Source organism: Phyllopteryx taeniolatus, chromosome 6 (genome assembly GCF_024500385.1).
Source record: "Phyllopteryx taeniolatus isolate TA_2022b chromosome 6, UOR_Ptae_1.2, whole genome shotgun sequence".
Classification (NCBI taxonomy): Eukaryota; Metazoa; Chordata; class Actinopteri; order Syngnathiformes; family Syngnathidae; genus Phyllopteryx; species Phyllopteryx taeniolatus.
This window is the reverse complement of record NC_084507.1, coordinates 7,492,017-7,519,999: the sequence shown is the minus strand read 5'-3', so window position 1 is coordinate 7,519,999 and position 27,983 is coordinate 7,492,017. Positions and strand designations below refer to the sequence as shown.

At 41.7% G+C, this 27,983-nt stretch overlaps 2 protein-coding genes across 4 annotated transcripts in view; one reads left to right on the top strand and one right to left on the bottom strand.

Moving 5' to 3' along the window:
• Positions 1 to 3,572: 3,572 nt before the first annotated feature.
• Positions 3,573 to 7,093, bottom strand: LOC133479522 (prostaglandin reductase 3-like). The gene is made up of 2 exons (XM_061776639.1): positions 6,473 to 7,093; positions 3,573 to 4,666 (listed from the first exon to the last, which is right to left on the bottom strand). The coding sequence occupies exons 1-2, from the start codon at positions 6,760 to 6,762 to the stop codon at positions 3,736 to 3,738; spliced, it is 1,221 nt and encodes a 406-aa protein (XP_061632623.1). The 5' UTR covers positions 6,763 to 7,093; the 3' UTR covers positions 3,573 to 3,735.
• A 301-nt stretch (positions 7,094 to 7,394) lies between these two features.
• The window catches only part of tshz1 (teashirt zinc finger homeobox 1), a 43,988-nt gene continuing 23,399 nt past the window's right edge, over positions 7,395 to 27,983 (top strand). Inside the window, exons 1-3 of one of the 3 annotated variants that reach the window (XM_061776637.1) lie at positions 7,395 to 8,014; positions 8,201 to 8,769; positions 26,344 to 26,626. In XM_061776637.1, coding sequence (XP_061632621.1) covers positions 26,623 to 26,626 — 4 coding nt within the window. In that variant the 5' untranslated portion in view covers positions 7,395 to 8,014; positions 8,201 to 8,769; positions 26,344 to 26,622. Of the gene's footprint in view, positions 8,015 to 8,200; positions 8,770 to 26,343; positions 26,627 to 27,591; positions 27,612 to 27,983 lie in introns of those variants that run through there. The other 2 variants (XM_061776636.1, XM_061776638.1) reach the window with 2 other exon arrangements.

Sequence of the window (27,983 nt, the reverse complement as noted above, 5' to 3'; positions counted from 1 at the left end):
ATATTGTAATTTATATCCCTCTGCGTTTTGGTGGTGATGATGGACAGAGAAACAGACATATTGCCATTTGTTCTCAGACATGTGGAAGTGCATGTAGGAGAAGGAAAAAAGAGTGGGTATGAGAGTGTGTGAATGTGGAGTACATACGTATATGTGCCTCAGTAAACATTCCCAATCACTGTCATGCACAACTCAACAGCTTTTGCAGAGTTTAATAAATGACTTTAATTGGCTGTAGAGATGGGCTCGCGAAAGGCGGCTCAAATATTCCATTCTGTCTCCCTTCTTGACACACACGTGTACACACATGCAGGCACACTCCTGAATGAAGCCATCTCTTTACCTTTACTCACAGTTCCCGGGTCTGCTGTGGCTAATTAGTTGAGAGGGGTTTTAGGTTTGGTAATTAGACAGAGGCAGGAGTGACGGGGGCTGTGGGAGTTGAGGGTGTCTGACTGACTTGCTGGGGAAGAAACTGGACTGTCTGGCAGCGCCAACAGCCAGCCAGTGTCCCTTAGGCATCTGGCGGTCCACACAACAGCGATGATGTCTTTGTTTCTTTCCACATGTTACAGCCGGCAGAAACCTGAGTTAAAAAAAAAAAAAACACACACACACAAAAAAAACTAACCTTGTTCTTACTTTTGGATTTGGCAGTATCACCTGGGATTGTACATTTCAAAAGAATTAAATATACATGTAACACTATATTTCAGGTACAACTCTGCATTGTTTCTATATAAATGTATATTTATGTATAATTGGATTATTCACTCACAGGCCACATTAGGTAGAATATGGGATTTATTACAAGATGTATATAAAAATTTCTGCCTTAATACATTTGTTTTAATTGAACCCATGATTGAGTTACTCAAACACCATTTATGAGCTGTATCATATTGGAAGTGTTGCTAATATTGTGACCTTCTTCAGTTAAAGGTTCTCAAATTATACAACATACAGTATTGCTGTATGTTGTGGTGCAGTTCTACACCACTGAAAACTATCCACCCATCCATTTTCAACACTGCTTAGCCTATTCTCCGCTTAGCTGTGATATCAGCCAACTTTAGGGCACCCTAAAATGGTTGCCTGTCAGTCACAGGGATGTACATTGGGTCAGACACACATTGATACAAACATTCAGTCACTTACTGGGAACTGAACACACTCTGTCTTAGAGTCAGCCAGTGAACTGCTACACTGTGGCTCCAAACCTATACTAAGGGTGGGACTCAAAAAAAAATAATCTAATCAAATTTATTGGAGGCTTTGTAATTAATTAATCTCTATTAATTGCATTTTAATGGTATAACAATATTTGCACTAAAAAGCAACGTTTTAATTTTAATGGATTTTAAGTGTATGACTGAATCAAATAATTGACAGACATGAATATTGTTAACTCTGGAAAAAAAAACATTTAATTGCATTTCAATACAAAACAGTAGAACAACTCATAGAAAATATCACTCGCCAAAATGAAAAGAGACCTAAAGGTAAAGTGCCATTTTAGGACAGTTTTTTAGAACAATATTGCCTTTCTGTGTGCCAGTTGAAAAGTTGGATTTCATGTCGGAGGGTTGAAGCGCTTCGCTGGTAAAAGAACTCCATTTTGCACAATTTGCACAAAACCATGGTTATCAAGACTTCCACTGGGTAATTTATTATTATTATTATTTTAATGAAATTTGTCTCCCATCGGTCCTAACAACGCTGTTTTATGCAATTCCTCCATTTTGGTAGCCGAGCTCTGACGTGTGTCACTGTAATCGGTGGACCAGGAAATTGTGTGCTGACAAAGGTTCTGTGTTGTTTGGAACAACAAATGTGATTAAGTTTTTTTTTTTTTAAACTAATCAATTTGTAATTATTTGCAATTCATTTTTATAAATTAAATAAACACATTAAAGCAGCTATTTAACAGTGTCTTTCAAAATCGAGCATTATAAGGTACAAGGTACTTTTATTGTCAAAGACAATTTTTGACACAGCTCTACGTAACTGCTGTGTAAATTGACTCTTATGGGCAGTACTCAATATTCATAAATTAGAGAGAATATGAATGAATCAATAACCACAGTTGCACTACTATGAATAAACTCCCCCGAAAAGACTTTCCCAGTCTTTATAATGTCTTGTTTACACCGAACAATTCCAGGTTGCTTCCCTACGTAGCCAGTAAGGAGCCCCTGTCTGCAACACAGTCCAATTAAATAAAGAGTGTTGTCTCTCCAGGTTCCTGTGTTCTCTAATTGGGGCTGTGACTGCTCACTAATCAGCTGAGGTACAGGTGGGCCCTGGAGGACGTAGAGACAACGCTGCTCCTGTTAATTGAAGAGATGCTAAACCTGGCCTCATTGCCATGCAACATAGATGCAAACAGTAGTCAAGCATGCAAAATTTATCTAAACATCCATGTGCATCAGCTCCACTTTCACCTTTTGTGTCGCTGATGCTTTTTTTTTTTTTTTTTATTCCATAATGCTCAATCAACAGGGGTGTTACAGAGGTGATTGTGATAATTAAATGATCACCACCTGTTTGTACTTTTGATCAACTGATCCTTCTCCCCCCACCTTAATTGTAGCCTTTAATCCAGTCACAAAAGGACAACTTCATCTCGATAACGGTGCATGTAAATGCTTTGACCTCAAGGCAATAACAATGCCTCATTTGAATTTACCTGTTTCCCCCTGATTTGCTCCAGAGAGATGAAGCAAATTTGGCTGGGTGTCTTTGTGATTTCCTGTCCCATCTGGTGAAGTTAGCCACCATGCATGCTGGGTCACACATGTAAAGTATATCACATTGGGTTGTACTGTGAGCAGCCACCTGGATAAGGAAATAACATGCCCATGATGTAATTAAGGCTCCAGCCATCCCTGCCAGTTTTTTACCTACTTTCTTTGATAAACTTTCTTGAAAAGGGCTTGAAAGCTTTTAAAGTTGTGCAGTTGTATAATAAATCTAGAAAATATGCAGCTTTTATGCAGAATGTGTTAGCCCCAAGAACATGTGAGTGGTTTACTGCTACATATCCTTTTTTTTCTGTGTTGAATACAAAATATGGGAATGAAAATAAATGTCAAAGGGCAAGTAGGGCAGAGTAACTGAATAAAAATGGTCTTTTTTTCTTTTTAGAGTACAAACAGCAATTTTAAATCTGACTGCTAGTTAAGTGGACACATTTTTATTACGTGAAGCTTTGGGGCATGTGAAGGCAAAGATTGATTGTGTGGATTGTGTTTCTGTCAGCTACACACAGGCAATAAAATATCAGGCACACCTGAAGCAGTATTCACTTTTGACATATCCACGTAAGCCCTTAAAAGACAAACAATGAAGTCTATAAAACATTTATGGTAGATGAAGTCCTGGAGAGTGCTAAAAGCTAGCACAGTGAGGCATCTGAACATTAAACACTGCGATCATTTTGCAACAGCAACTGTAAAAGAGGTTAAATTTATACATTTATGCAATATATTTAAATGCACGGTAATTTTTTCCCTGATATTAAATTTTGATGGTGCAAAGTGAAAGTCGAATCATCACACTGACAACACAACTGTGATAACTCATTTTTATTTGTAATTACAATGTTGTCAAACATATAATCTCAAAACCTTTACATAGCTGAAATGTTAATCAGGCAAACTGACCAGTGCCAAATTTGCATTGATGATGATGATGATTTTAAAATGAAAGTAGAATTTCTTTGTTGCAAAACATTTACAGTTTACTTTTAGAATTAGAGGGAGGTGCCACTTCTACCACAACCTTGCCGACGTTCTTTCCTGCATACATGTAGTCCACTGCTCGGAAGACTGACTCCAGGCCAACAAACCTCCCCTCTTGGGCCAAATCCCCATAATCCACCTCGCACACAAGTTTGCCCATGGCAAACATCTGCATCATGCTAGTCAGAGCCTCTGTGTAGTCGCTGATGAAGTGGGGAAGGAAGAAACCTCGAATGCTTGCTGACTTCTGCAGAAGCTTTACGGGTAGAGTTGCCCCTCTGAACTGCGGGATGCCTGACGCAGACTGGTAGCCTGAGATGAAGCCAATCACTATCAGCCGGCCTTTTTTAGCCAGACAATTAACTGCCAGTTCTAAAGTGCTGCCCCCGACCGATTCATAAACCACGTCAATGCCGTTTGGGTACTCGTTCTTCAGGGTCTTGGCCAAATCCTCTGCTTTGTAGTTAATTGGCCTGTCGCAACCAATAGACTTAAGGAAGCCCGCTTTCTCATTGGACGAACAGGTTCCGATCACGTGACAACCGGCCTGTTTTGCAAACTGCACTGCAAACTGTCCCGTTCCTCCTGCAGCCGCTGTGACCAGAACTGTCTCGCCTTTGGCCAGGTCACCCAGACGCTTCAAGGCAATGTAGGCGGTAGCACCGCTGACCAACAGGGTGAGCAACTCGGGCTTCGTTGAAGGGACAGGCACACTTTCCTTGGCGGGGACGACGGTGTACTCGGCAAAGGCGCCGCTGCTGAAGTAGGCCACGGTGTCCCCAGCTGTGTAGCGGGAGCTGGCGCTGAGGCCGAGGCCGACAATCTCACCGATACCTTCAAATCCAGCGTCGAAGGGTGGTTGCACCGTTGGGTCATAACGGCCTGCTGAATAATTAATATCAGAGGCGTTGATCCCCACAAACCTGAAAGACAATGAAAAAAATATTAATTTGGGAAGGAAGATGAGATATTGAACAGTTAACACAATAACCCGTCTTGACATACATCGGCACTTGGATTTGTTCTGGGAACTATCCACTTTTTATCTTGAAAAGAGCTGCAAACTCCACTGGCAGGAAATGCTCGTATCACACAACACAATGCACGATATCATGATTCATTTCCTTCAGACACTCATAACAGACTGCACTTTGAAAACTGTACATAGTTCAACACAAGGGCGACTGTTTTCATCTTTGGCAAGATGATGGAAAGAAACGTGAGATGGAGAAAGTGAAGAAATAAACTGTCTTTACCGTCTCTCAGATCAGCATTTGGGTCTCATTACCGTGCATGTGGCATGTGCAGTTTATGCTTCTGCCGGTTAGCAATAGGTCAAGGTGATTGAATAACTTGATTACAAATGAAAAATAAAACTGACCATGGGCAAAACAGAAAATACAGAGGTTACATAGGTTCAAATAAGCAGTTAGTTGTGATACTGATATCCCATTCTATTTAAAAATGAGCTTAATTATACAGCTTTACAAATCATGTTCTCATGGCTATCAGCAGTTATAATTTGATATTCTAAAAAACACTCAACACATGAAAACGTTTTAATTTAATAGCAAAAGTTGCTATCACAACTATGCTATCAATTCATTTTGGGTGTGCACAATATTTAATGTAAGGTGGAATTGTGGCCGATCCTCCGAATAAAAGTGGACGTAAAAAAATATATATATTCAGAGAAATACCCTTCCATTATAGTCTCACATGGTTATGTGCTTTTTCATTTACGTACAAATATTTGTAATGTGTTGTACATAGACAACTCATTACATGATTCATATTTGTAGAGTAAAAGAGAATATGTCTGTCAATATTTTCTGAAAAACTCTTAACATGTGCTTTATACTCTCCCTTACTCCTTTTCCTGAAATTAAAACATCCAAGATACACAGCTGTGATATCACCGCGACCAACAACTGCAAAGTACCTGACGGTCAAAGGTCTTCGTTTACAGGCAAATAATCACGATCCTGTAGGCTATAACGTGATCTTCACTCAGACCGATGCAAAACTACATTTTATTGGGCCGTAAATGCCACAATATAAAACCTATGCGGGCTGTGAAAGACGTATTTAACATAAAACCTCAGGTCAAGCATGCATATCGAATAAAAAGCAGAGGTAAGATTAGCTTTCAGCAGGACTGATAACTTAAAACTCTATCATGCTTAGTCCTAAGCTATTTGTAACCGAATCGTGCAGAAATATGTTTAAATTGCAGAGAGGTCCAGTGAGCAGTATACTGCTCCTTTGAATAGGTGAAAACAGGGGTGCTGCATCGCCTCCATCATCTCATCTGCTGGCACCAGTGGGCCCCCCGTGACTTTGTGTTTGCAGGTTGGTGACGTAGACGGGGATGAAGACAGAGAGAGAGAGAGAGAGAGAGAGAGAGAGAGAGAGAGAGAGAAAGAGAGAGAGAGAGAGAGGGGGGGGGGGGGAAGGGGCGAGGGAGAGAGAGGGAGATGCCGAGATGGATTGATAGACAAATGCAGAGAGGGCGGAACTTGGAATTACAGTACAGCTCTTATTCCTCGCGTATTTTGCCATCTTGTGATGTGGATGATTGCGGCTTCAGGTGGACATGGCTGAATCGAGGCAAGTACGGCTAAAGCCCCTTCTTTTATTTACAACTTGTCAACGCATCATAATAATCGCACACGTAGTGAGGCAAGATTGCGATGTGTATTTCAAAACGTGGAGAATCGACAACTTACCGATTTCTGACGAGCAAGTCGGCGTCTGCGGGTGTCGGAACCGGAACAGTTTGCACCGAGGCGGCCTCTCTAAAATTTGGACTGAGCTTGCTCACGACCACCTTTTTCATGCTGCTCGCTATGGAGGATCCTTGAAAATCAATGAAGTGCGCCGAGTACGACATGTCGATGATGGGGCGCCTCGGAACCGGAAGAAGTCCACAAAGTGAGTCGGTGCCTCTCCGTCTCGTACCGACGACAGAAAACAAAAACGCCCTCCGAGCACTTTTCGCCAACGTCGCACAGGACATTGCCCCCTAAATGTGACAAAGTTCACGGGGCAACTTGACGTGTGGCGTTAGCCTGTTAACACGCTCGTCCTCCGCGCGCCCGACGTACAGGCCCAGCCCTGTTCAAACTCGCCCATTATGTCGCTTCGAACCGAAAACAAACATTACGGCGGCGCTTTCTTGTACGCGAAACGCAGCCGTCCACACGTGGAGTATTTCACTCACACACACACGCACGCACACAAAAAACGTTCGGTTGTGGCGAAGAGAAGCACAGCACGCAAGCCAGCCTGTCACACGCACACACACGCTAGTCGGCGAACGTCGCTGGAGTCCCTCCCCCTTCCGGTCCCCTTCTTCCCGGACACTTCACTTCCTCGTGGGGCCAAACAAATCGAAGCTCGCTTCCCAACACACCCCCGTTACCCCCCCCCCCCCCCAGAAAAACAACAACAACAAAAAACAACAACAACAACAGAACAACAGCGTCACTCACGTGTTCGCTTTCACATTCAGACACAAGAAGGGAGACAAGGCGTGGACGTGAAGCGACGTGTTTTTGAAGAGCTGTGGAGCACCTGTAACCTCATTGAATAGGCAGCTTGCTTTTTTTGGGGGGGTGGGGGGGGGGCGTTATCAATATGTTAGCGATGTCAATGTCTCACATAAATATATAAATCAATCAGTATGACGTGGACGTAGTGAATATTTCAATCTGCCTCGAGGTTCTTGTTCGTGTGCTTTTCAATGGCTACGTGAGAATGTGACGGGCTGCTATTGTCGGGTTTCTTTTTCCCAGCAAAGCAGGGGAGCGAGGAGGGAGAGGGGGGGAGTCGGTTGGGTAAAGGGACAAGACAATTAAAAAGATTGACAGGTAGCCTCCTCTGTCAGGGGTGACGCTTGTGGAGAAGGGGAGGAGTAAAAAAAAATGTAGCAGGAAAAGCCACTCGATGCGTCTGTCTATCAGTTGAGACGCTCTCAAACAGCTCCTGGATCCGTCGTGTTTCAATTTTTACTTTTTTGGGGTTTATTTTTTTTTTAAGAGGGGAAAAGAGCTCGGATGTGTCGCCGAAGTAGTAGCCCTCCCCTCCCTCCCCTCTCCCGTTCTTTTAAGAGACAAACGTGTTAGTAGTCCATGCCGATCTGATGTTTTTGTTGGGGAAAGCTTCGGATGCGTCTTGTTCGCCTCTCAAGTGATCGCTTCCTTGTAACCGCATCACACAAAACGCGACATGTCCTCGAGATGCAACGAGATGAATCCTTTGCGCCGTAGGTGAGAGAGCAAGACAATTGTCGTTTCTTATTTATTTGCACAACGAAAGAAGTGGCTTGAAGGGGGAGGGAGGAAAAGTCTCCGCCGGACTCGCGAGGCTGGATCCCGGCTGAGGTGGCGTAGGGGTGACGGGACTGACGTGACCCATCTAATGTCTGCATGTCTTTTATCTCCCCTCTCTTGCAGGGTTCCGGCTTGGAAAGAAACCGAAGGGACGCGTTTCTTATCAAGAAGTGTGCGTGGCGTTCTCAGCGGACTTATCTGTTTGTTTTATTTCTTGTTTTAGTTTTGTCGTGTGTAAAAAGTGCACCAAACTAGCGCTCCCTTCAAAGAACATTGAAGATTTTTTTTTTAAATTTATTATTATTATTTTTTTTAAAATCAAGCAGAAGTGAACTGTAAACTTTGGGGCTTTTGAACCTTTTGCTCCGCTTTCCGACCCGGCCGCAAGGGAGATGAAGGAAGATGATATTTGATGGACATGAAGGTCTCCCGAGCCGCTCCAATCTGTTCGTAATTTTTGAGCTCCACATCGTTGGAGCCGATCCAGCCATTACGTCTAAAAATATCAGGCAGTGTGAAAAAGAAGACTGACACTTTCAGCTCCGAGATCAAAACGCTCTCCCACCAAAAAAGGGATGATTCTTCACCACTGACAAGTCTTGAGTTCTTTGTCATTCCTGCATGAGAAACACCGTGGAAGCTGACGGTCACTATGCCGAGGAGAAAGCAGCAAGAGCCGCGCCGATCAGCAGGTATAATTTCTCAGCCCACCGGCCAAATACTGTACCCTACTTGTTTTCTCTCTCTTTCACACATTACACCCTTTCAGTTGCGCTGCATGCTAAACTCACATGATTCAACTTTTGAATGACATTTATTTTTGAAGTATCACTGCTACCTCTCTCCCACTTGTGTTATATGTGTATAATTGCAGAAATGACACGTTTCTGTACATCAATCCATTTTGATTGTTATCTATTGGCAGGGACGTTATAGGGCTGGATAATTGAACTGAATGTTCCAATTTTGGGGCGATAAAAGGAAGCTTTTGAGGCCAAAGAGTGAGTAATGTTGAGTGGGTGGGGGAGAAACTGGCAAGAGACTTTTTTTTTTTGTTTGTTATTTTATTAGAGGATTGCCATCCTTGATTTGACCGGTGATTGATCGCCTGTCACGTGCCTCTCTCTGATCTGTTCATTCCTGATATACTTCAGTAAATCCCTCCATACAGGCAGGCATGCTCTGTCAGGTTTAACACTCAACCCCTCTGTTGTCTCAGCAAGGATCAGAAAAAAAGTTTTGAATTAATACAGGAAAATTGTTTTTGAGAGAGCGCAGTAAAAAGGAGGGTGTGCATGCTGAGTGGTTAATTGACAAATGAACCGAAACAATGAAATATCTGTCACATCAGAGACTGTGTCTTTTTTTCTCACTAAGAAGTATTGAGGTTTTATATTTGTATTCCCATCCAAATTCACCCAACATCCCCTCCAAAAAATTAGTCTAGTATCCTAATCGATATCCAGTTCTGGAGGGGAGTCTAATATTTACTGTGCGGCCAGCTGATAAACCCAGGTGTTGGCAGTGGTTTGACACCATTGACTTCTAGTGGTTTGGATCTGGACTCCCCCCTTTCTCCCTCTCGTCTCCCTGCAGCCTTTAAACAAATGTAAATGAGTGACAGGGATTTCTACCTCTGTGCTAATGAGGCAGACTCTTTGAAGTTAGGCATTAACAACTGGAGTGAACAAAAGACAGTTACAGAATTTTAAAGAGATTTTGAAATATGAGGTGCAAAGCGGGTCGAAGAGGAGGGCCAGCCGCCGAAGACTTTGAACTCGGCAGGTTTTCTCTTTTTAAACGTAGAGCTGCTGCTGGTGATGTTGAGGATGATGATGATGATGATGATGTTAAGGAGTAGAGAACATGCAACCGGTGCTCACAGTTGACTTATTTCTGTCTGCCTTTCTAGCAAAGCCGCTGTAACGTGAATTCTGGCCCAGACTGTGAGGAAAAGACTCAGATTTAGATATGCAGACTGACTTTTCTTCTCTTGAGTGTGTAGTGTGCATGTCGGGGTTTTGGTTATTTCAATAAAATACCCCGTCTGGAAAAGGTCCCCCTTGTTGGAATCAGAGTGACACTCATTAGCCCTCTGCATGAAAACATGACATCTCTTTGACCCCTGCGTTCCTCACGCTCCCTCCCTCTCATATCTCACACCCCATTGATCCATCACATTGTCCACTGAGTGCCATCATCTGTTGTAATGGTCTATCACAACTTGGCATACAGGACGTTTTCTATTCTATCAAAAGAGCAGTAGTACAAAGTATCTCGCTGCCATGATTCCAAACGCACCAAATAACTAACATGCACGCACACACGCACACACACACACACACACACACACACACACACACACACACACACACACACGCACACACACACGCGCGGACACTTCTTGTAATTACCATCATGCACCATAGAAATAAAAAATTAAATCTGTCTACTCATCTTCCTCCTTTCAAACTAAATCTTAACCTTGGTGAAAGAAAGCATCAATAAGTTTTTAGTTTTTAGTTTTTTTTAATCCTACCTTCTCATCAAGTTATTCAATGATACTAAGTCTGTAAATTTAATAATAGCCCACACGAAAGTGAGGAAAGAAATGGACATTGTTTTTTTGTTTTTTTTTGTCTCCAGAATTTTTGTACACTTTTTTAAAATAATCTTTCTAAATTGGAGTCATTTTTAACCAAAAAATAACAAAAACAATAATAAGAGATTATCAAATTAGCAAAATAACCATTTATAACTATATTAGTAGATTTTTAAAAAATGTCCTAGTTTAAAAATTGTATACGCTATTTCAGATTTTAACCAAAACATTACGTATCTATTTTTATGGAAAGTAACAAAATAATATTAACTGTAAAATAAGGTGAAAATTAGGGGAGTCCATAAAAGACTTTTTTTTTTTTTTACTACTCAACTGACATGACGCATAATATGACTTTATGACTTATGACCTAATATGACTAATATACCTTCCAAACTAATGTACACAATAATAAAAATGCAATAATTAATAAACACTATAAACTTCAAGAAATTACAATTAACCGTTCTTACATTGCTATATGCTATTATTTGTTTTCAACTTTTTAGCTCTGATTTGACAACTATGTCTAAACTGAAGTGCGCTCCGCTGTACTAGGGGGTAACCACAGGTCACAATTAACTCCCACTGGAGCCTCACATTAGTCTGGTGTGTGTACATTCAGAGGAGGGAGCGATGGGGGTAAGGTTGCCATACCCGTCGGCTTCATTAGAGAGAGCCCTAATTATCTGTGCAGCTGATGGATTTGTGACAGGCCCTAACGATTAATGCTGACAAATTCAGTAAGGTGTCAAGTCCGCAGCTGCCTTGATGTAATCAAGCTGATATTATACAGTCCCCATAGCCCCTAGTGCAGCACCAACTCAATTTGCCTGTGCAGGTGACAAATGGACTTTGCTACCTGACTAATCACGTCAGGAGACAATGCGAGTTAATGACCTTTAGTAAGCCCTCGCCTCCCCCACCGACACCCCTCTGATAACCTTGTAATAAGTAGAAGTGGCTACAGCGCACCACATCGCCTTTCTACAGCTTTCTTTAAAATTATTTCATCTCACAGGCATTTTTTGAGGAAAAGTGGAATGCTGTTTTCCTTTAAAAAAGTGAATGGGTAGAGCATTTCCAACTGTATAAAGGACCACTTCCAGCGTCTTGTTGAACAAGCCTCCTGTGAACCCCTTTCAAAATAAAGCATTCGGTAGATGTGTTTACACTTTTGTGTATGTCGCGCTCCTTGGATTAAATCACAGCCACATCATAACACGCCCGCCATGTATTTTGGTTGAGGGAAAGTTTAAAAACAAAAAACAAAAACAAAAAACAGCATCCCTGACTCAGTTCTGTTGCTGCTTCGCTGAAGGCCTCCAGTTTATTCCCAGTTGAAGGCTTGCTGTGCTCAGGGATTAATGATTTTGCATGCTCGGGGTAGCTAAGATTACACAGCGACCTTTGTGCTCTTACTTGATGATACTGTTATGCGATATTCTCCCCCTGAAATCAACAGTATGCTCAGATATATGTGCCCCCCACCTTTCTGTCCACATCGCTGTCCCGAGGAGTGCGTCATCTGTTGCTAGCGTGCTTCCTTTATAAAAAGTGAATTTCCCATTCAGTTATATTGAAAAGTGGTGTTTTAGCAAATGAACTGATGTTTTTTCCCAAATTCTTAGGTGACAAAAAAGTTTCTAAAGATGACTCCACAACTTAAGAAAAGATATGTGCGTTAAAATCAAAGGTAAACATTGTATGTGAAATAGAAAACTAATACATTCTAATAGTGCTAGACTGTTTAAGAGAGTGTAGCTTAGCACGGACTATTGTTAGTTTTCCTGGAATGAATAACTTGAACGGGTGTAATGGTAACCATACCACGTTAGTCATCCTCTGCAGGAGGACTTGTTTTCAGACACCCGCCCCCCAACGCCCACCTCTTCTCTTTTTTTTTTTTACATTCCACCACCGGGGCACAAAAACAACTTCGGAAGAGCAGCTTCACGTATTTATCACCTCCGACTGTCAAATTTGTTCACTCCTCGCAATTAAAAGGGGAGCTGGAACACACATCGATCCACAACAACCTGTTTTTATTTCCCTGCTTTAGTTGACCTATGTGTGTTTTAGGTATTCCCTCATAGTGTGTGTGTGTGTGTGACTGTGTGTGTATAGGGGGGGTATTCAGACTCGGCTTGAGGTTACCATAATTGGAGCAGCAGTGCCGTTAGCTGGTGGCATTGATTGGCCTCATCGATGGCCACTTTTCTTCCTGGGCCTTCTCGCAAACAAATTGTTAAATTTACATGTGGGATTCAGGCCATTCAAGGTTAAACAATATGTTACTTTCACCTCACCAGGACTGTTGGTCTGAGGGCTTCAGTTTAGTCTGTCTGTGCTTGCAACTATGAACTGTTAGAAATGAACATTCTCAAAAGCTGTGTCAACAGTGGTACTGATTACTAGTGACTAATAGCAGGTATTAGTGAGGTTAAAGCACTGTGTTTTCATAGACAAGGAAATAAAATGCATGATATGCAGAAAAAGCCCCTCCTTGTTTCAGGGCATCCTTAACCAGACATGCCCCCAGGGCACTCTGCCACCAGCACGGGTGGTTGTGTTGTCCTCGCTCCACTTTACGAACACAAAAAAGGACGATGCAACACACACACACACGCACGCACGCACGCACGCACTTCTACCTAATGGTTAAAGTGGAGCCAGCATCCGTCTCCATGGGAGGTCATAATGGAGGTGGCTTAGGATGATGGGAAATCTTATCATTAAAGTAGCCAGATGTGCTTTGTTGTGTGCCTTGCAGCGCATAAAAACAGCAACAAGTCAAGGGATCCAAAAAAGAAAGAATATAATGCTGAGAGAATCGAGTTTAAAACAGATAGAAAGTTGCCCTTTGGGATTGAGCTGAAATGAAAAACTATTTCCCCTCCCCGAATCAAGTTTTTTTTGGTTAATAGAACAAGGTTGTAGCTGCAGAACTGAAATAATTTTTTTACTCTGGTGAATTTAAGATTGGATTGAAACCTAAAAAAAAATGTTGCACGCTTGCTGTTATCAGCGCTTTGTTATCTTTGTGAATCTTTACAATTTGTTTTAATAGAGGAAATGTAAGATTTAAGGAAAAATTTGTATACATTTTTTCTTTCGGCACATTATTTAAAGACATGAGGAAGATAAGAGGGGAAGCGTTCAAGAGAAGTAGTCATCCAAAATTTAAGAAGAAAAAACTGACATCTAAAATTTCTTAACTAAAATATTACATTTTTGTAGCTGGGGTACATTTGCTCTCTTGATCAGTGCCTTGGCCCCTCCAGAGGCTAAGCGAAAGACTGCTAGAACCAAATTTAACATGTTGCTTCTATCAATAAAAGATGAGCAATTACAGAATATTTTGTCTAATAAGTATTTGAATTCCTCAGTGCAAGCAAAAAAAAAACCAAAAAAAAAAACATGTAGCTTACCAACTCATTACATCAGTACAGCGAGTGAGAGGCAGAGCTTTGATGCCAACAAACAAACAAGATGGGCCCACTACAGAAGAGTCCTATCAAGGGACACCCAAACCCGGCATGTGCCTCCGCCTCAGCATCATCTAACGCAGCTCTGCCACTCTCTCTCTCTCTCTCTCTCTCTCTCTCTCTCTCTCTCTCTCTCTTTCTCTCACACTCACTCTTGCTCTCTCTCGCTCGCACTCACTCTCGCTCTCTTTCTCTCCACACCTCTCATCTCCTTTTACCCCTGCACTTCCAACTCCCTTTTTTCTCCCTCACTCTTTTTCACTCACATGTATGTTTTTCCTCTCACATCCCTCACTCACCATGCTGAATAAATGCTTTCTGACACTCAAAAGCATTCAGAGAATAGTAATTTTTTTAACTTATAAATAATGGTCCTGTTTTGCTTTATTATTTGGGCCGCAAAAGCAAATCATGTGCAGCTACTTCATGTTTGTTGCTAAAATCTGTTCCAAAATTAATAATGTTGATTTATTTTGTTTGTTGAAAGCATATTTTTGTGACCAAACCAGTTTTTAAAATAGATTGAACAATAGATGAACAAATTGTTTTCCTTAGCATAATATTTCAAAACGAGTTATCAATCAAAAAATTGGACACTGTGTGTAATAATATGATGAGGTGATTATCCATTTACTGTATATGGTTTCACATTCATAACGGCCCTCTAAGGGAGACCTATAACTACAGTTTGGCCCGTGACAAAAATGAGTTTGACACCCTTGTTTTATCAGATACAGTTAGGCTCTTATTATTTTGTGTCATTAAATAATGCATCTCCTCAACGTATACAGTATGCTTAATTTAGCTTAGTTGTTTTATAGTCTTTCGAATGGATGCAACTTTAGATGGGCACCAAAGCATCAGATCAGAGTATAGGGTTGGCTGGCAGGCAAAAGGGTGGAGGTACGGCTTTTAGGATGGGTATTAGAGCAAGACAGATGAATGAAACGATGGACAAATTCTCCCCCAACAGCTGTGACTGCCACCATTATACTGACAGGTGTCAATTAAGAATTATTGCAGGGCAAATGCCTCCACCATTTTCTTCTCTACACACATGTACACATTTAGTTCCATTCATCCTCGCTACAACACTGACATGCACCCATGCACACACACACACACACACACACACACACACACACACACACACACACACACACAATGTCCAGCTGTCGACATAGGTGCGGAGAAAAGTAACATTTTACCCTTGTCAGTCTTGTCACAGTGCCTGCAGCCTGACTCCTCTTCCTCTTTGAAGCAGCTGCCACCAGCAGAAGCTTACTGATCAATAACTCAGTGTGCTTGTGATCATTAGGATGGTTGTCTGTCTCTGGAGGTGTGAGAGCGGCCACTTTTTTGACCACGTGCCCTCTCTTGCTTATTTAAAAAAAAATCTGCCTTTACTGAGTTAATAAGGCTCTGTTTTTTATTGAATGTCTCAGAGAGGAATTAATGTAACAATATGGTTGTGGTTTGCAGTGGATGTAAAACTGCATCGTATCATACTGAGAGCTACTGTATGTCAAATACTTCGACTCGCTCATGCAAATCAGTTAAATCACTTCATGAAAACCTTTGAGCATTATCGCCTTTGGATCAAAAGAACATTTTCATCTATTTCATGTAATATGTTAAATAGTCCTGCGATTGGCTGGCAACCAGTTCAGGGTGGACCCCGCCTCCTGCCCGATGATAGCTGGGATAGGCGCCAGCACTCCCGCGACCCTTGTGAGGATAAGCGGCTCTGAAAATGGATGGATGGATGTTAAATAGTCCCGAACTGCATCTTCAGACTAACTGAGATCTTGCTCGCCTCGATCCAGTTACCCACCATGTTGGTTTAACACATGGCTGCCATTATTCTATAGTCTCCATATGCCATTCTACATTTTCCAAGTTTATTTCTGCTGTGGCACAGGGTTTTATGATGTCATGCTTCATCAAAGTGCAGTGAGTAAAGCAGAATGTTGGCCATAGTGGTTTCAGTGTTTGTGTGTAACAGATACAAAGTAGTTTATTTAAATAACCCTTTTTAATCATAGAGCATATTTGGTGTATTTTAAAATTTTATTGACCTTTTGATACACTGCTCACACTGTTGGGTTCTGTAATTAATGCACTTTCCAGTTCCATTACAAAATAAGCATGAGGTTGTGTTATAGAAGCAGGAAGCAAAAACGGCAGCGCGAAAAAGCGACACCAGTACAGAAGGTTCTCCAGAAATATACACATGGATTTGGATGTTCATGTTGTGATTTTTGGATTTATTCCCTAGGAATAATTTTCCTCACATAAGATAATGTTGCCGTTATTTTGCTGTTCCCGGTCTAATTGCATATCGTGTTTTATAATAAGAGAAGCCCTCTGAGGGAAATTCAGCCTGTTTTTAGAGTTACATTATTATGCATCACTTTCCACCCCCCACCCCACCAAACATAAACCAAACTGTTTCTTTTTTTTAAATGTTGTATTTCTTCCGGCCCATATCTTCTCGTCTGTCTGAAACTGGCAATGTCCTGCTCAGAGTGATTATCAGTCCTGAAAATATTCCCATCCCCATGCAAATCACTTAGCATGCATGCTCTCTTATCATTCTTGCTTTGCCCCCGCTCACCCTAAACGCTTGTGTGTAATCAAAGTAAACGGCAGCTAAAGCTAAAAGGGAAATGCTCTTTGTGGAGATGGATGGAGGGATTAAATATTAACTGGATGCGGCTGACTTAAGGCAAGTGTTTTACATAGCTGCTCTTGCCGCAGATGCCGCACATTGATTCCATCTCCCTGGCGCCTTTACCCATTTGGCTGCCTGCTGTTAATTTTTCACTATCATGGTGCTGGCTAGGCCTTTAGAAAACAGAAAGGGAGACCAATGAGCGGATCACTCATCCACCTCCAACCCCCCCTCCTCATCCTGTACGGGCAGGTGAGATGGATGATAGCAATTTGAAATTTTGTTTGTGCCTGTGATCATCAAGATAGTTTTTGGTATTACCATGGTGTAACAATTGCAGTGATTAATTGAGGTGGATGTACGCAACTGGGGCCGTAGGAATGAGGGAGACTTGATGTAGCAAGTTCTCCGCCTTCTCCGCACTTGACTTGCGAATGTGTTATCAGCTGACCTTGAGGTCCAACACGGCTGCTTTTGGCCTTGCAAACAACAGCACATTGTCCCTCTTGTCAACTCACTTCCCTCATTTACTTATATCGCTTTCCTCCCTTCGTCCATCTGTGATTTTCAGAGAAAATCAAACCACTTGACAAAAAAAAATAACAAAAGAGCCACAGTGGTTTCACTATGTATGTAGATGGATATTAATGGTAGTACTATTCTTCCAGAGGCATCGACAATGCGTGTTTTCAATGTGTTTATTGTCTACATGTCTATGGCCTATCCTGTGGATCACAGAGGCAGCTTGTTAACAGGGGTGCATACCAGTGGTGTTGAACCCCCCTCTCTACTAACCATACACACGCACTGCTGTCGACAGCATTGGGAGGGCCTTCTGGCATGTATAAATGCAGTGTTGGTACTGCTCTATCCTGCAGTCGTCTGACATCGGCACCACTCATCACTCAGTCCTTATAATGCCTTGTTTTCCCGCCTCCCACCTACCCCTCCCATGCACACAACCCTACCCCGGTCAGGGAAGGCATCTCATGGGGTCGTGAGCAGGTCATGACCTCCAGGTGCCCGCAGTCCGGACAATCTGTGAATTCCTTGTAGTGTTTTGTTCGCTCTCTCTTTCTCCCTTTGGCTTAGTTTCATCCTCCTCCTCAGATCACTTCATATGTATGTTTATATACTGCATGACACTCACAAATAACTTCAAGGTGATTTTCTTTTTAGTGTGACTTTATAATATCTGGTATTCCACAAATAATTATCTATAGCCTGTCCCGAAGCTAGTAAACCACAAAATGCCATCTACCCATTTAGGTACTGCTTAACTTGTTCATGGTCACGTAACGACAATGATAGTAGTTCATTGTTATTTTATATGCAAACAGAAATAATGTAGTTTTGTTCAGTACAGTTAGGAGGAAAATACCATACATTTAAGTATAACAGGTAGACTTACAAATATGCTTTAAAAAATACTTTTTTAAATCTCTTGTATTTTTTAACAGCATATTTCAAAGTATCTCTGCTTCCTGAACAATTTCACTGGATGTACTGGAGTAAATCATAGTCATCATATTTAGGCACACAGTACATGCCTAATTCCAAATCGTTGTGTGCAGGGCTGGGCACCAAGGCTTGATAATTATGGAAAAAAATAATAATCCCGGTTATTTTGATCGATATTGAAATCTCAAATAAGAAAAACAATTATTAATTGATTTCAAAATGTAGTGTTTATTTAACTACTAACAAAAAAGAGAACAACAAGAAAATAGTAACAAGTAAAATAATAGCATTTAAATAATGGCTATTAATAACAATAAAAATTAATTCCTGCTGTGCACGCCTTGGCTTTTTAGGGGCAGTGTGGCACATGCATGGAGAGAAACACTTCAATTAGGATAAAATCAGTAGAAGAAGAAAGTTGCAGTTGAACTTTAGTAATATCATTTGTTTTTTTTACAGATTAGGAAGACTGTATGCCTGTGAGCATTGTTACTGTATATTACCTTACCACAGGGTTTGTCCGTGAATATTCATTATTTGAAGGTAAATCGCTCCCGTTAGAGTGTGACTTCTAATGCTAATTGTTTGCACTAATGGCAATTCAGAAATGAAGGTAAAACACTAAAAGTATGTGTTGTATTTGAATATACAATGTGTGTATTTCTTTTTGTTGTATGTTTAATTTTATAGTAAACTTCTACTGGCGTGTCTAGCAGCTTAAAGCACTCTCAGGGAGGGCGGAATAACATGTCACACGCTTCCTACTGCAAGCATCACATGTGCTTTTAGGGTGCTTTTACAAAGCAGGAACTTGTGTATACACTGCGTCGTGTGGCATAATCATTTTTCTTCGATTATAAAGCTTTTATGATCGTGAGATGTCAAAATCAGAATCATGGTTACAAATTTTGATTAATCGCCCAGACCTATTTGTGTGTATTATGCTGAGATACATGCCCCCCTTGACATGCTTGACTTGTGCATATTATTTTCTTTCCTTTTTTGCCTAATCTCCAGAGCACCAATGACAGGTCAGCTGTTGAGAGAAATTGTGTGCGCATGACTGTGTGTGTTTTTGTGTTTGCATGAGTGCATATGGGTGTGTGTTTGTGTGTGTTATGTGTGCGTCAGGAGGCAGGGAGGTTCCGATCAGAGCATAAATAAGAAAGGATATACAAGAAGAGGAAAGACAGAGATTGCTCTTACTATACTTAAGCCCACCCATTGCGTGGGCGGTGCATTCAGAGGAGGGATCAGTTGGATGCTGTGATAGGCTGTCCGCCAGGAAGGTGGCTGAAGGTTGGCCTTTAGGGAACAGTTCACTGGCTGGATCCTTTTGCACTGCAAAATAACATCTCTACATCATAAGTGTTTCCACCGTTTGAAGACTGATGGTGCAGGCTTCTTGCTTTTTCCTGCTTTTCAAGTGCTTATGTTTATACTTGCATGTGTCTATGCGTGGCTTACTTTTCGAAGTTCATTCCCAGTTCCTGTGCGACTGTGTTGTGTGTGTGTGTGTGTGCGTGTGTGTGTGTGTGTGTGTGTGTGTGTGTGTGTGTGCGTGCGTGCGTGCGTGTGTGTACAGTTAAGCTGCATGTGCTCATCCTCCAGTCAAACACATGGATGACAGATGACCCAGTGGGAGACACCAGTCATCCTGCTTAACCGGAATTTTGCCCCCACCCCACACACCCTTCTTCCTCTCCTTCCCTTTTCACCTCTTGGCTGAAAAAAACAACAACAGAACAAAACATAAAAACTGTGTACTTTGTTTATTTCCTCTGTTTTAGTCATAAATCCTGGGTTCAACTCCAATGCAGTGTTGACCCCTTTGCTGAAGTTTCAGCCTCGTACAGGATGATAATAGCAATGTGTGTGTGTGTACGCCTGTGAGACTGAACTAGCTTCAACTTGGCTTTGTGCATGCCTCTCTATTGCTGTAGAAAGAGAGAGAAGGTGGGAGCTCACTCGACCAGGGGGAAACCTAAATCCTCATATAAAAAGGCCATGCACTCAGTCCTAGCTGGGGAGGAGGGAGAGAGCAGAGGCAGAAGGGATGAGAGAGGCAGACAAACATTGGGAGGAGAGAGAGAGAGGGGAAAAAAGTTGATTTCCTTTTTCAGCAGAGCCATACATCACAGGGCCTCCCAGCTGCAGTGTCACAAGCTGACAGAATGACATGTGTCATTTATCAAAGGGGCCAGGCGGGGGCCTTGGGAAACGCGCACCACAAAGCCTGAGAGAGTTCATTCCAACACTCAACCCTCCCTCTCTCCCTTGTTCCCTTCCTCCCTCATCTCTACACCCTCAGCCCGCCCCCGCCGTTCACTCTCCTCATTTTCTCTCGGTACAACCCCCCTTCCCACCGACTACCTCGACCCTCCCTGTTCACTTTGCCTGGTGCCAAAAAAAATGGCCCTGTTATATTTTCTATCTTCTGTGTATTCACTACAAATCTGTGTACCTGGGTGTACTGAGTGAGTGACTACAGTGTGAGCCCACACTTATACAAGAAATAGCTTTTCAGTCCAAATCAAAGTGAAAATAGTGAAAATAATTTAACTTTGCAAAACCAGTTTATATTTTTCAGCAAGAATTAGAATATCTACTTCCTATAACCCACATCACATTATTGCTGCAGTTAATTAAACAAGTCTGCTTGAAGACATTTGTATTGGCTGCCTTCTGGTTATACTCTCACTATAACATTCTGAGTTTACATTGACATTCTGCATACCTGCCACAAAAGTGTCATTTGACAAGGAGATTACCGCTTTCCTGGCTGGTTGGGCCTACGTTACCGGTCTGAAGGGGCATGAAACTTGGCACTTGAGGGCCTGTTAAAGAAGGCATTAGATTGCAAAACATCTTGTATACAGGAACATCCGTTGTAACCAGCAGTTACAGTAGCGAGCAATGTCAGTGCAGTCACGGCATGCCTCTTGACAACTTTTTGAGTTAATGTCTGAGCACTGTGCAGTTGCACCTCTTCCAGCTTCCTCTCATCCATCACTGGGTCGCCTTTCATCTGCACCCTTCATCCATCCTCATTGTCATTCCTTCCAAGGGTTAACTCCATCTGAGCCAGTTCCAGAATCATTACAGCATCTCACCTGGATGCCTTTTCCTTCTTTATTTTTGTTTACTGTCCAAGAAATGCTCGCTTTGCTGCTGCATTTGTCTCTCTCTCTCTCTCTCGCTCTCTCTCTCTCTCTCTCTCATATTATATATGTATATATATACACACACACACACACACAGTCCCCTTCAAAAAGTGTTGGAACAGCAAGGACAATTCCTTTGTTTTTGTCGTACACTGAAGATATTTGGGTTTCAGATCAAAAGATGAATATGAGACAAAAGTTCAGAATTCCAGCTTTTATTTCATGGTATTTACATCAAGATGTATAAAACAACTCAGGACAGAGCTCCTTTTGTTTCAAGCCACCCACTTTTCAAGTGAGCAAAAGTATTGTAACAGACATTATTAAATTAACTTAAAGTGAATAACATTTAATATTTGGTGGCATAACCCTTACTTGCAATAACTGCACCAAGCCTGCGATCCATTGACTTCACCAGTCAGTTGCATTCTTCATCTGAAATGCGTTTCCAGGTCTTTGCTGCAGCCTCTTTCAGTTCTCATTTGTTTCTGGGGTTTCCCCCCTTCAGTCTCCTCTTCAGGAGGTAAAATGCATGCTCTATTGGGTAAAGGTCCAGTGATTAACTTGGCCAGTCTAAGACCTTCCACTTTTCCGCCCTGATGAAGTCCTTTGTTGTGTTGGCACTGTGTTTTGGGTAATTTTCTTGTTGCATGATGAAGCTCCTCCCGATTAGTTTGGACGTATTTTCTGTAAATTGCCAGACAAAATGGTTTTGTAGACTTCAGAATTAATTCTGCTGCTACCATCATGAGTGACATCATCAATGAAGATGAGTGAGCCCGTTCCTAAAGCAGCCATGCAAGCCCAAGCCATGACATTACCTCCATCATGCTTCACACATGAGCTTGTGTGCTTTGGATCATAAACAGATCCTTTCTTTCGCCATACATTCCATCACTTTGGTAGAGGTTAATCTTGGTCTCATCAGTCCATAAAACTTTGTTCCAAAACCTTTGTGGCTCATCTCTGTACTTCTTTGCAAAATCCAATCTGGCCTTCCAATTCTTTTTGCTGATGAGTGGTTTGCATCATGTGGTATGGCCTGTATATTTCTTCTCTCGAAATCTTTTTCGAACAGTCGATTGTGATACCCTCACCCCTGCCCTGTGGAGGTTGGCAGTGATGTCACTGACTGTTGTCTTAGGGTGTTTCTTCACAGCTCTCACAATGTTTCTGTCATCAACTGCTGTTGATATCCTTGGTCGACCTGTTCGATGACTATTGCTCAGTACACCAGTCATTTCTTTCTTTTTCAGGACATTCCAAATTGTTGTATTGACTAAGCCCAATGTTTGTGCAATAGTTCCGATTGATTTTCCCTCTTTTCTAAGCTTCAAAATGGTTTGCTTTTCTCCCAAAGACATCTCTCTGGTCTTCATGTTTGCTTAACAGCAAATGCAGTTTTCACATGTGAAACCCAAATCCAAAAAGTGCATGTTTTTGTATCTAATGTTTAAGCAATCAATCCAAAAGGCAACACCTGAGCAACTAGAAACACCCATCAGTCACATAGCAATACTTTTGCTCACTTGAAAAGTGGGTCGCTTCAAACAAAAGGTACTCTGCCCTGAGTTGTTTAACACATCTAGATGTAAATCACATGAAATAAAAGGTGGAATTCTGAACTTTTGACTCATATTCATCTTTAGTTCTGAAACCAAAATTTCTTCAGTGTACAGTATAGTAGCTGAAAATAAAGTATTTACCACGTCACCATTTTTCTCATTAAATATATTTCCAAAGGTTCTATTGATACAAAATTTCACCAGATGTTGGGAAAACCCAAGTAATCCATACATACAAAGGAAGTAGAACAAATAAGATCAGAAATTAAATTGTGTGTAAAAATGTAAAATGACACAGGGAAAAAGTATTGAACACATGAAGAAAGGGAGGTGCAAAAATGAATGGAAAGCCAAGACAAGACTTAAAATCTATCAATATTCAAACAGCAATCCAGTGCAAATTAATATCAACTGGTTCAGTCCTAATCGATGGCTGACAAAAAGGTCTCATTGCCAAGGTGTGAGTCAAGACACATCTCATGGTGGGTAAGAGCAGAGAGCTGTCTCGAGACCATTGCAAACTATTTGTTGCAAAACATAACCATGACATTGGTTACAGGCACATATCTAAGCTTCTGAACATTCTAGTGATATTAATTTAAGTGACATCCCATTCTTAATCCATAGGGTTTAATATGACATCGTTCCACCCTCTGCAGTTATAACATCTTAAACTCTTCTGGAAAGGGTTCCCACAAGGTTTAGGAGTGTGTTTACAGGGATTTATGACCATATTTCCAGAAGCGCACTGATGTTGGATGAGAAGGCCTGGCTCTCAGTCTCCGCTCTAATTCATCCAAAAGTGTTCTATAGGGTTGAGTTCAGGATTGTGCAGGCCAGTCAAGTTTATCCAACTCAAACTGTCTCATCCATGTCTTTATGAATCTTGATTTGTGCACTGATGAACAGTCGTATTGGAACAAGAAGGAATCAGCGCCAAACTGTTCCCACAAAGCCGGAAATGTCCAAATATTAGCCCCAGAGCTCCAGTGAAAGGAACTCTGAGGTTCAGCATACCAAGAGATTTTGGACACTCAAACAGTTTGGGGATTACTCCTTCCTCTTCCAAAATGTGCACCAGTGTACAAAGCAAGGTCCATCAAGATATGGATGAGAGAATTTGCAAAGGATAGACCAACATCCTATTAAACCATATGGATTTAGAATGGGATATCACTTAAAATCATGTGTGTCAAGGCAGGTGTGCGAATACTTTTGGCAACATAGTGTATTTGCAAGGAGCCATGACTTATTCTGTTGTATGAATGGCAACAGGTGGATTCACAGGTTTATTGTACCTTTTGCCATCCAATGGAAGAGCATTTAACTTTTCTGGTTAGATGAACAAAGATATATTTCTGATTCATGAAAGATATATTTCTGATTTATGAAAATAATCCATCCATCTTCTTTAACACTTATCCTCACTAGGGCCAGGGGCTGCTGGAGCCTATCCCAGCTATCTTCGGGCGGGAGGTGGGGTACATCCTGAACCGGTTGCCAGCCAATGGCAGGCCACATGGAAACAAACAACCATTCGCACTCACATTCACACCTATGGGCAATTTAGAGTCTTCAATCAACCTACCACGCATGTTTTTGGGATGTGGGAGGAAACCGGAGTGCCCGGAGAAAACCCACCCAGGCACAGGGAGAACATGCAAACTCCACACAGGCAGGGCCGGGATTTGAACCCCAGTCCCCAGAACTGTGAGATAGATGTGCTAACCAGTCGCCCACCGTGTCGCCTTATGCAAATAATTTAAATAATAATACAAAATATAAAAGACAATTGATTTTCTTAAGCGTCAAGGTATACTGAACCTAACCTAAAACCGTCACCACAAAACCAAGATACAAACCAAACCATGGATTTTGTGAACCATTCCACCCATATTGTTTAGTAAAAATTACAACAATCTCCCGTCGTCTTCACATGTCTGGGCTTTGGGGTAAGGTGATAAGACAGAAGCCTTATCTTGCAAAGACACTTGAACACTGCTAAACACATGTTGGAGAATGTGTTATGGTCCAATGAATTCACGTGGGTTGAACTTTTTGGCCACAATTCCAAAAGGTACAGTATGTTTTGGCTCAAACACAGTACTGCTTATCACCAAAAGAACACCATACCTACATTGAAACATGGTGGAGAGACAGCATCATGCTTTGGGTCTGTTTTCTTCAGATGGAACTGGAGTCTTAGTCAGTGTGAGCACAAAACCTTCAGGCTTCTACTCGAAAGAAAAACAATGTCTGGAAAAGCCTACTAGAACAGCAGAACTTTATTAATCAAAGGCATTCTGAATGGTGGCTGTTGTCTTCTATTATCTTAGTTGTTTACTTTATTTACATTCTCTAAAAGATTTCTTATTTTTCAGTTGAGTCATACAAGTTCACATTAATCGTGGCAAATGTTTAAAATGATTTATCTTGTTTATTTTTTATATCACAAAGACCTGACATTTGAGCAGGGTTTTTTATACTTTTTTCTATCCACTGTACATATTGAAGTGGCTCGTAGGTTTCTTTGGAAATCATGAAACAACTTCTAGAGTATACATACAATAATAGCAGAATGCAACAGTACTAGTCTTCTAATACTAGATACTTGCCGCAGACAGGTCAAACAGCCTGAAGAGCTTCTGAACAAACTCAGTTTGAGAGTCTTTGTTCAATAATTAACAATCCAACTTTGGGTATCATGAGGTGGTGAACAGACATAAAGGGAGCTAGAAAGGCGAGGCAAGTCTCAAAAAGACCAAAACAGTCTAAATGTTTACCTTCTTTGTTTATGTGGGTTAAAAGACATGTCACTGAGGCGAATATTCAGCGGCAATATCACTGAGTGGTGACCCTTCCTAAAGGTCATGTATAGTTCATTCTTTGGTCTCAGTCAACTAAATCCTTCCCACCCCCAACCTCTGTACACACAGCCGAAGGTAGTGTGTCATGTGGGAGTTCCAACACTGAGTGTTTCAGTCGTACAATAGCCAAGAAAAGCTTTTGGTCCAGAGCAGAGTAAAGTGTTAGGTTCAATAGTGAAACTACAGACTTACAGAATTTGAGAACATATGCAAAACTTGGTGTAATGTAGGCCTACTCAGCTTATTTGTGTCTTGGTATTATGGGACTTAGCCATAAAAATAAAAATTTACAATATTTAGGGTTTGGAGTTATAACAGCTTCCACTCTTCTAAAGATTTTTGAGTGTGTCTGGGGGAAACATTTGTCTGTTCATTTGTGTATGTTATTATAACGGTTTGGGTTTGCAAGACACCATTCTCATTTGTCTTATTTGTTTTTTTTAAGCCAAATGTAAGCTGACAGGCATCACTCAGTGGCTCCCACATCTTCTAGTAGTACCCCACGGCCCAAACATATCCCACCCTCCCACAATGAGGTCAGGCCAGCACCCCTTCCTCCTGCATCTCATCCTTCTACCCCTCTCCCCACCATCAGCATTTCAGAAGATGGATGTGTCTTCAAAGCAGAGATTGATTGTGGCTATCAGAGTTATGGCACCATACATCACCGCCGATGTGATTCCGACGAGCTGGATTGAACAAAAGAGGTGGAACTCCTGAGCCTATGGGTGGGTTCTAGTGGGACAGCATGGACACACTTTAATAGCTTGGAGATGACAACGTGCGCTTTGGTCTCCCTGCGTTTATTGCACACGTACTCGCTTGTACGTCCGTAAGTTGGCCTCGCTTGGGAATGCTAGCATGTGTTTCGGTCTGGCTGTTTCTCATCTTTATTCTGTTATGTGTGTTTGTGTGTCCATGTGTGTGTGTTTGTGCGTGCGTGTTTGTGCGCGTGTGCATGCTGCTGTCTGCACTGATCTCCAGTGATGTGATCTCCCTTCAGAGTCTGTTCTCATCGGACTCTGATTTACGGCTTCATTAGGATCCTTGCACTACTGCCCCTACTTTTTGTCTCCCTTCTTTCGGCAGACGCACACACACCCACACTCACACCCAGTTGTAGGGAAAAAGCTGCAACGAAAGGGCATTTGTGTAGTTTGTTTCTGTTCTGTTTGTCATCTTTATGAGTAATCTCTTATTATTCAGAAAGGCTTAGCACCTCATTGTGCTGCAAGTTAAAAGCACTGTGGCAGTTTTGGAGGTGCTTCCCTACCCCCAGGCAGCCCCACTCGACTGAAAAGAGCCCTCATTGTGTGTGTCTTCTTTTATGGTGCTGTCTGAGAGAGAGGGATGCACTCCAGTCCGCATTCAAATGCACGTGGTAAAGCTGCCAGCAGAGCAGGACAAACACCACAGGTTGTAAATGCTCTGAAAAAAAGTGTGTGTGTGCGTGTGTGTGTTTCCATTGGTGGTTGCACACGTGTTTTAGGCGAATGTAAATGTACACATGCATGATTGTGTGTTCACAAGACTTTCAGTACATAGCCAGCTGCTTTTTTCCTTTCCCTCAATCCACCTGTCTTATAGTTGCCTGGAATGACTTTCTTTCCATCTCCACACAGAGATGAAGTTTTGCTTCATATGTTTTTTTCAAACCTCCACCATTATCAGAAGTCAAGTCATGCAGAAATGTAAAAGAAGAAGGAGAAGAAGGTAATCACACTGTGTGCTGGTGCTTTTGTCGTCAGTCCGTGATGGAAACGGGTCTAAATATGAGATTAGAACCTGCCAGTGACTGATGCTATTAGGCAGATATGCCATAGACTTTACTATCTCCCATGAAGGATTAGTACAAATTATACCGGGAGACAGGCCTGATTTCTCCTCTGCTTTTCTCAATGTGGGCATTTGAGGCACTCTAAGTTGACAGCGTCTGTCTCTGCTTAGTTTTTCGAGACAGGTTGCGTGACAGCTGATGCCAAGCGAGGGCTTAAAAAGTGTGTCTGTTTGTGTGTTTGGTCTGTGTGTGTGTGTGTCTGCATGGAAGTTTGTGCACGTGTGTGGCTATGAGAGTTATTAAATGAT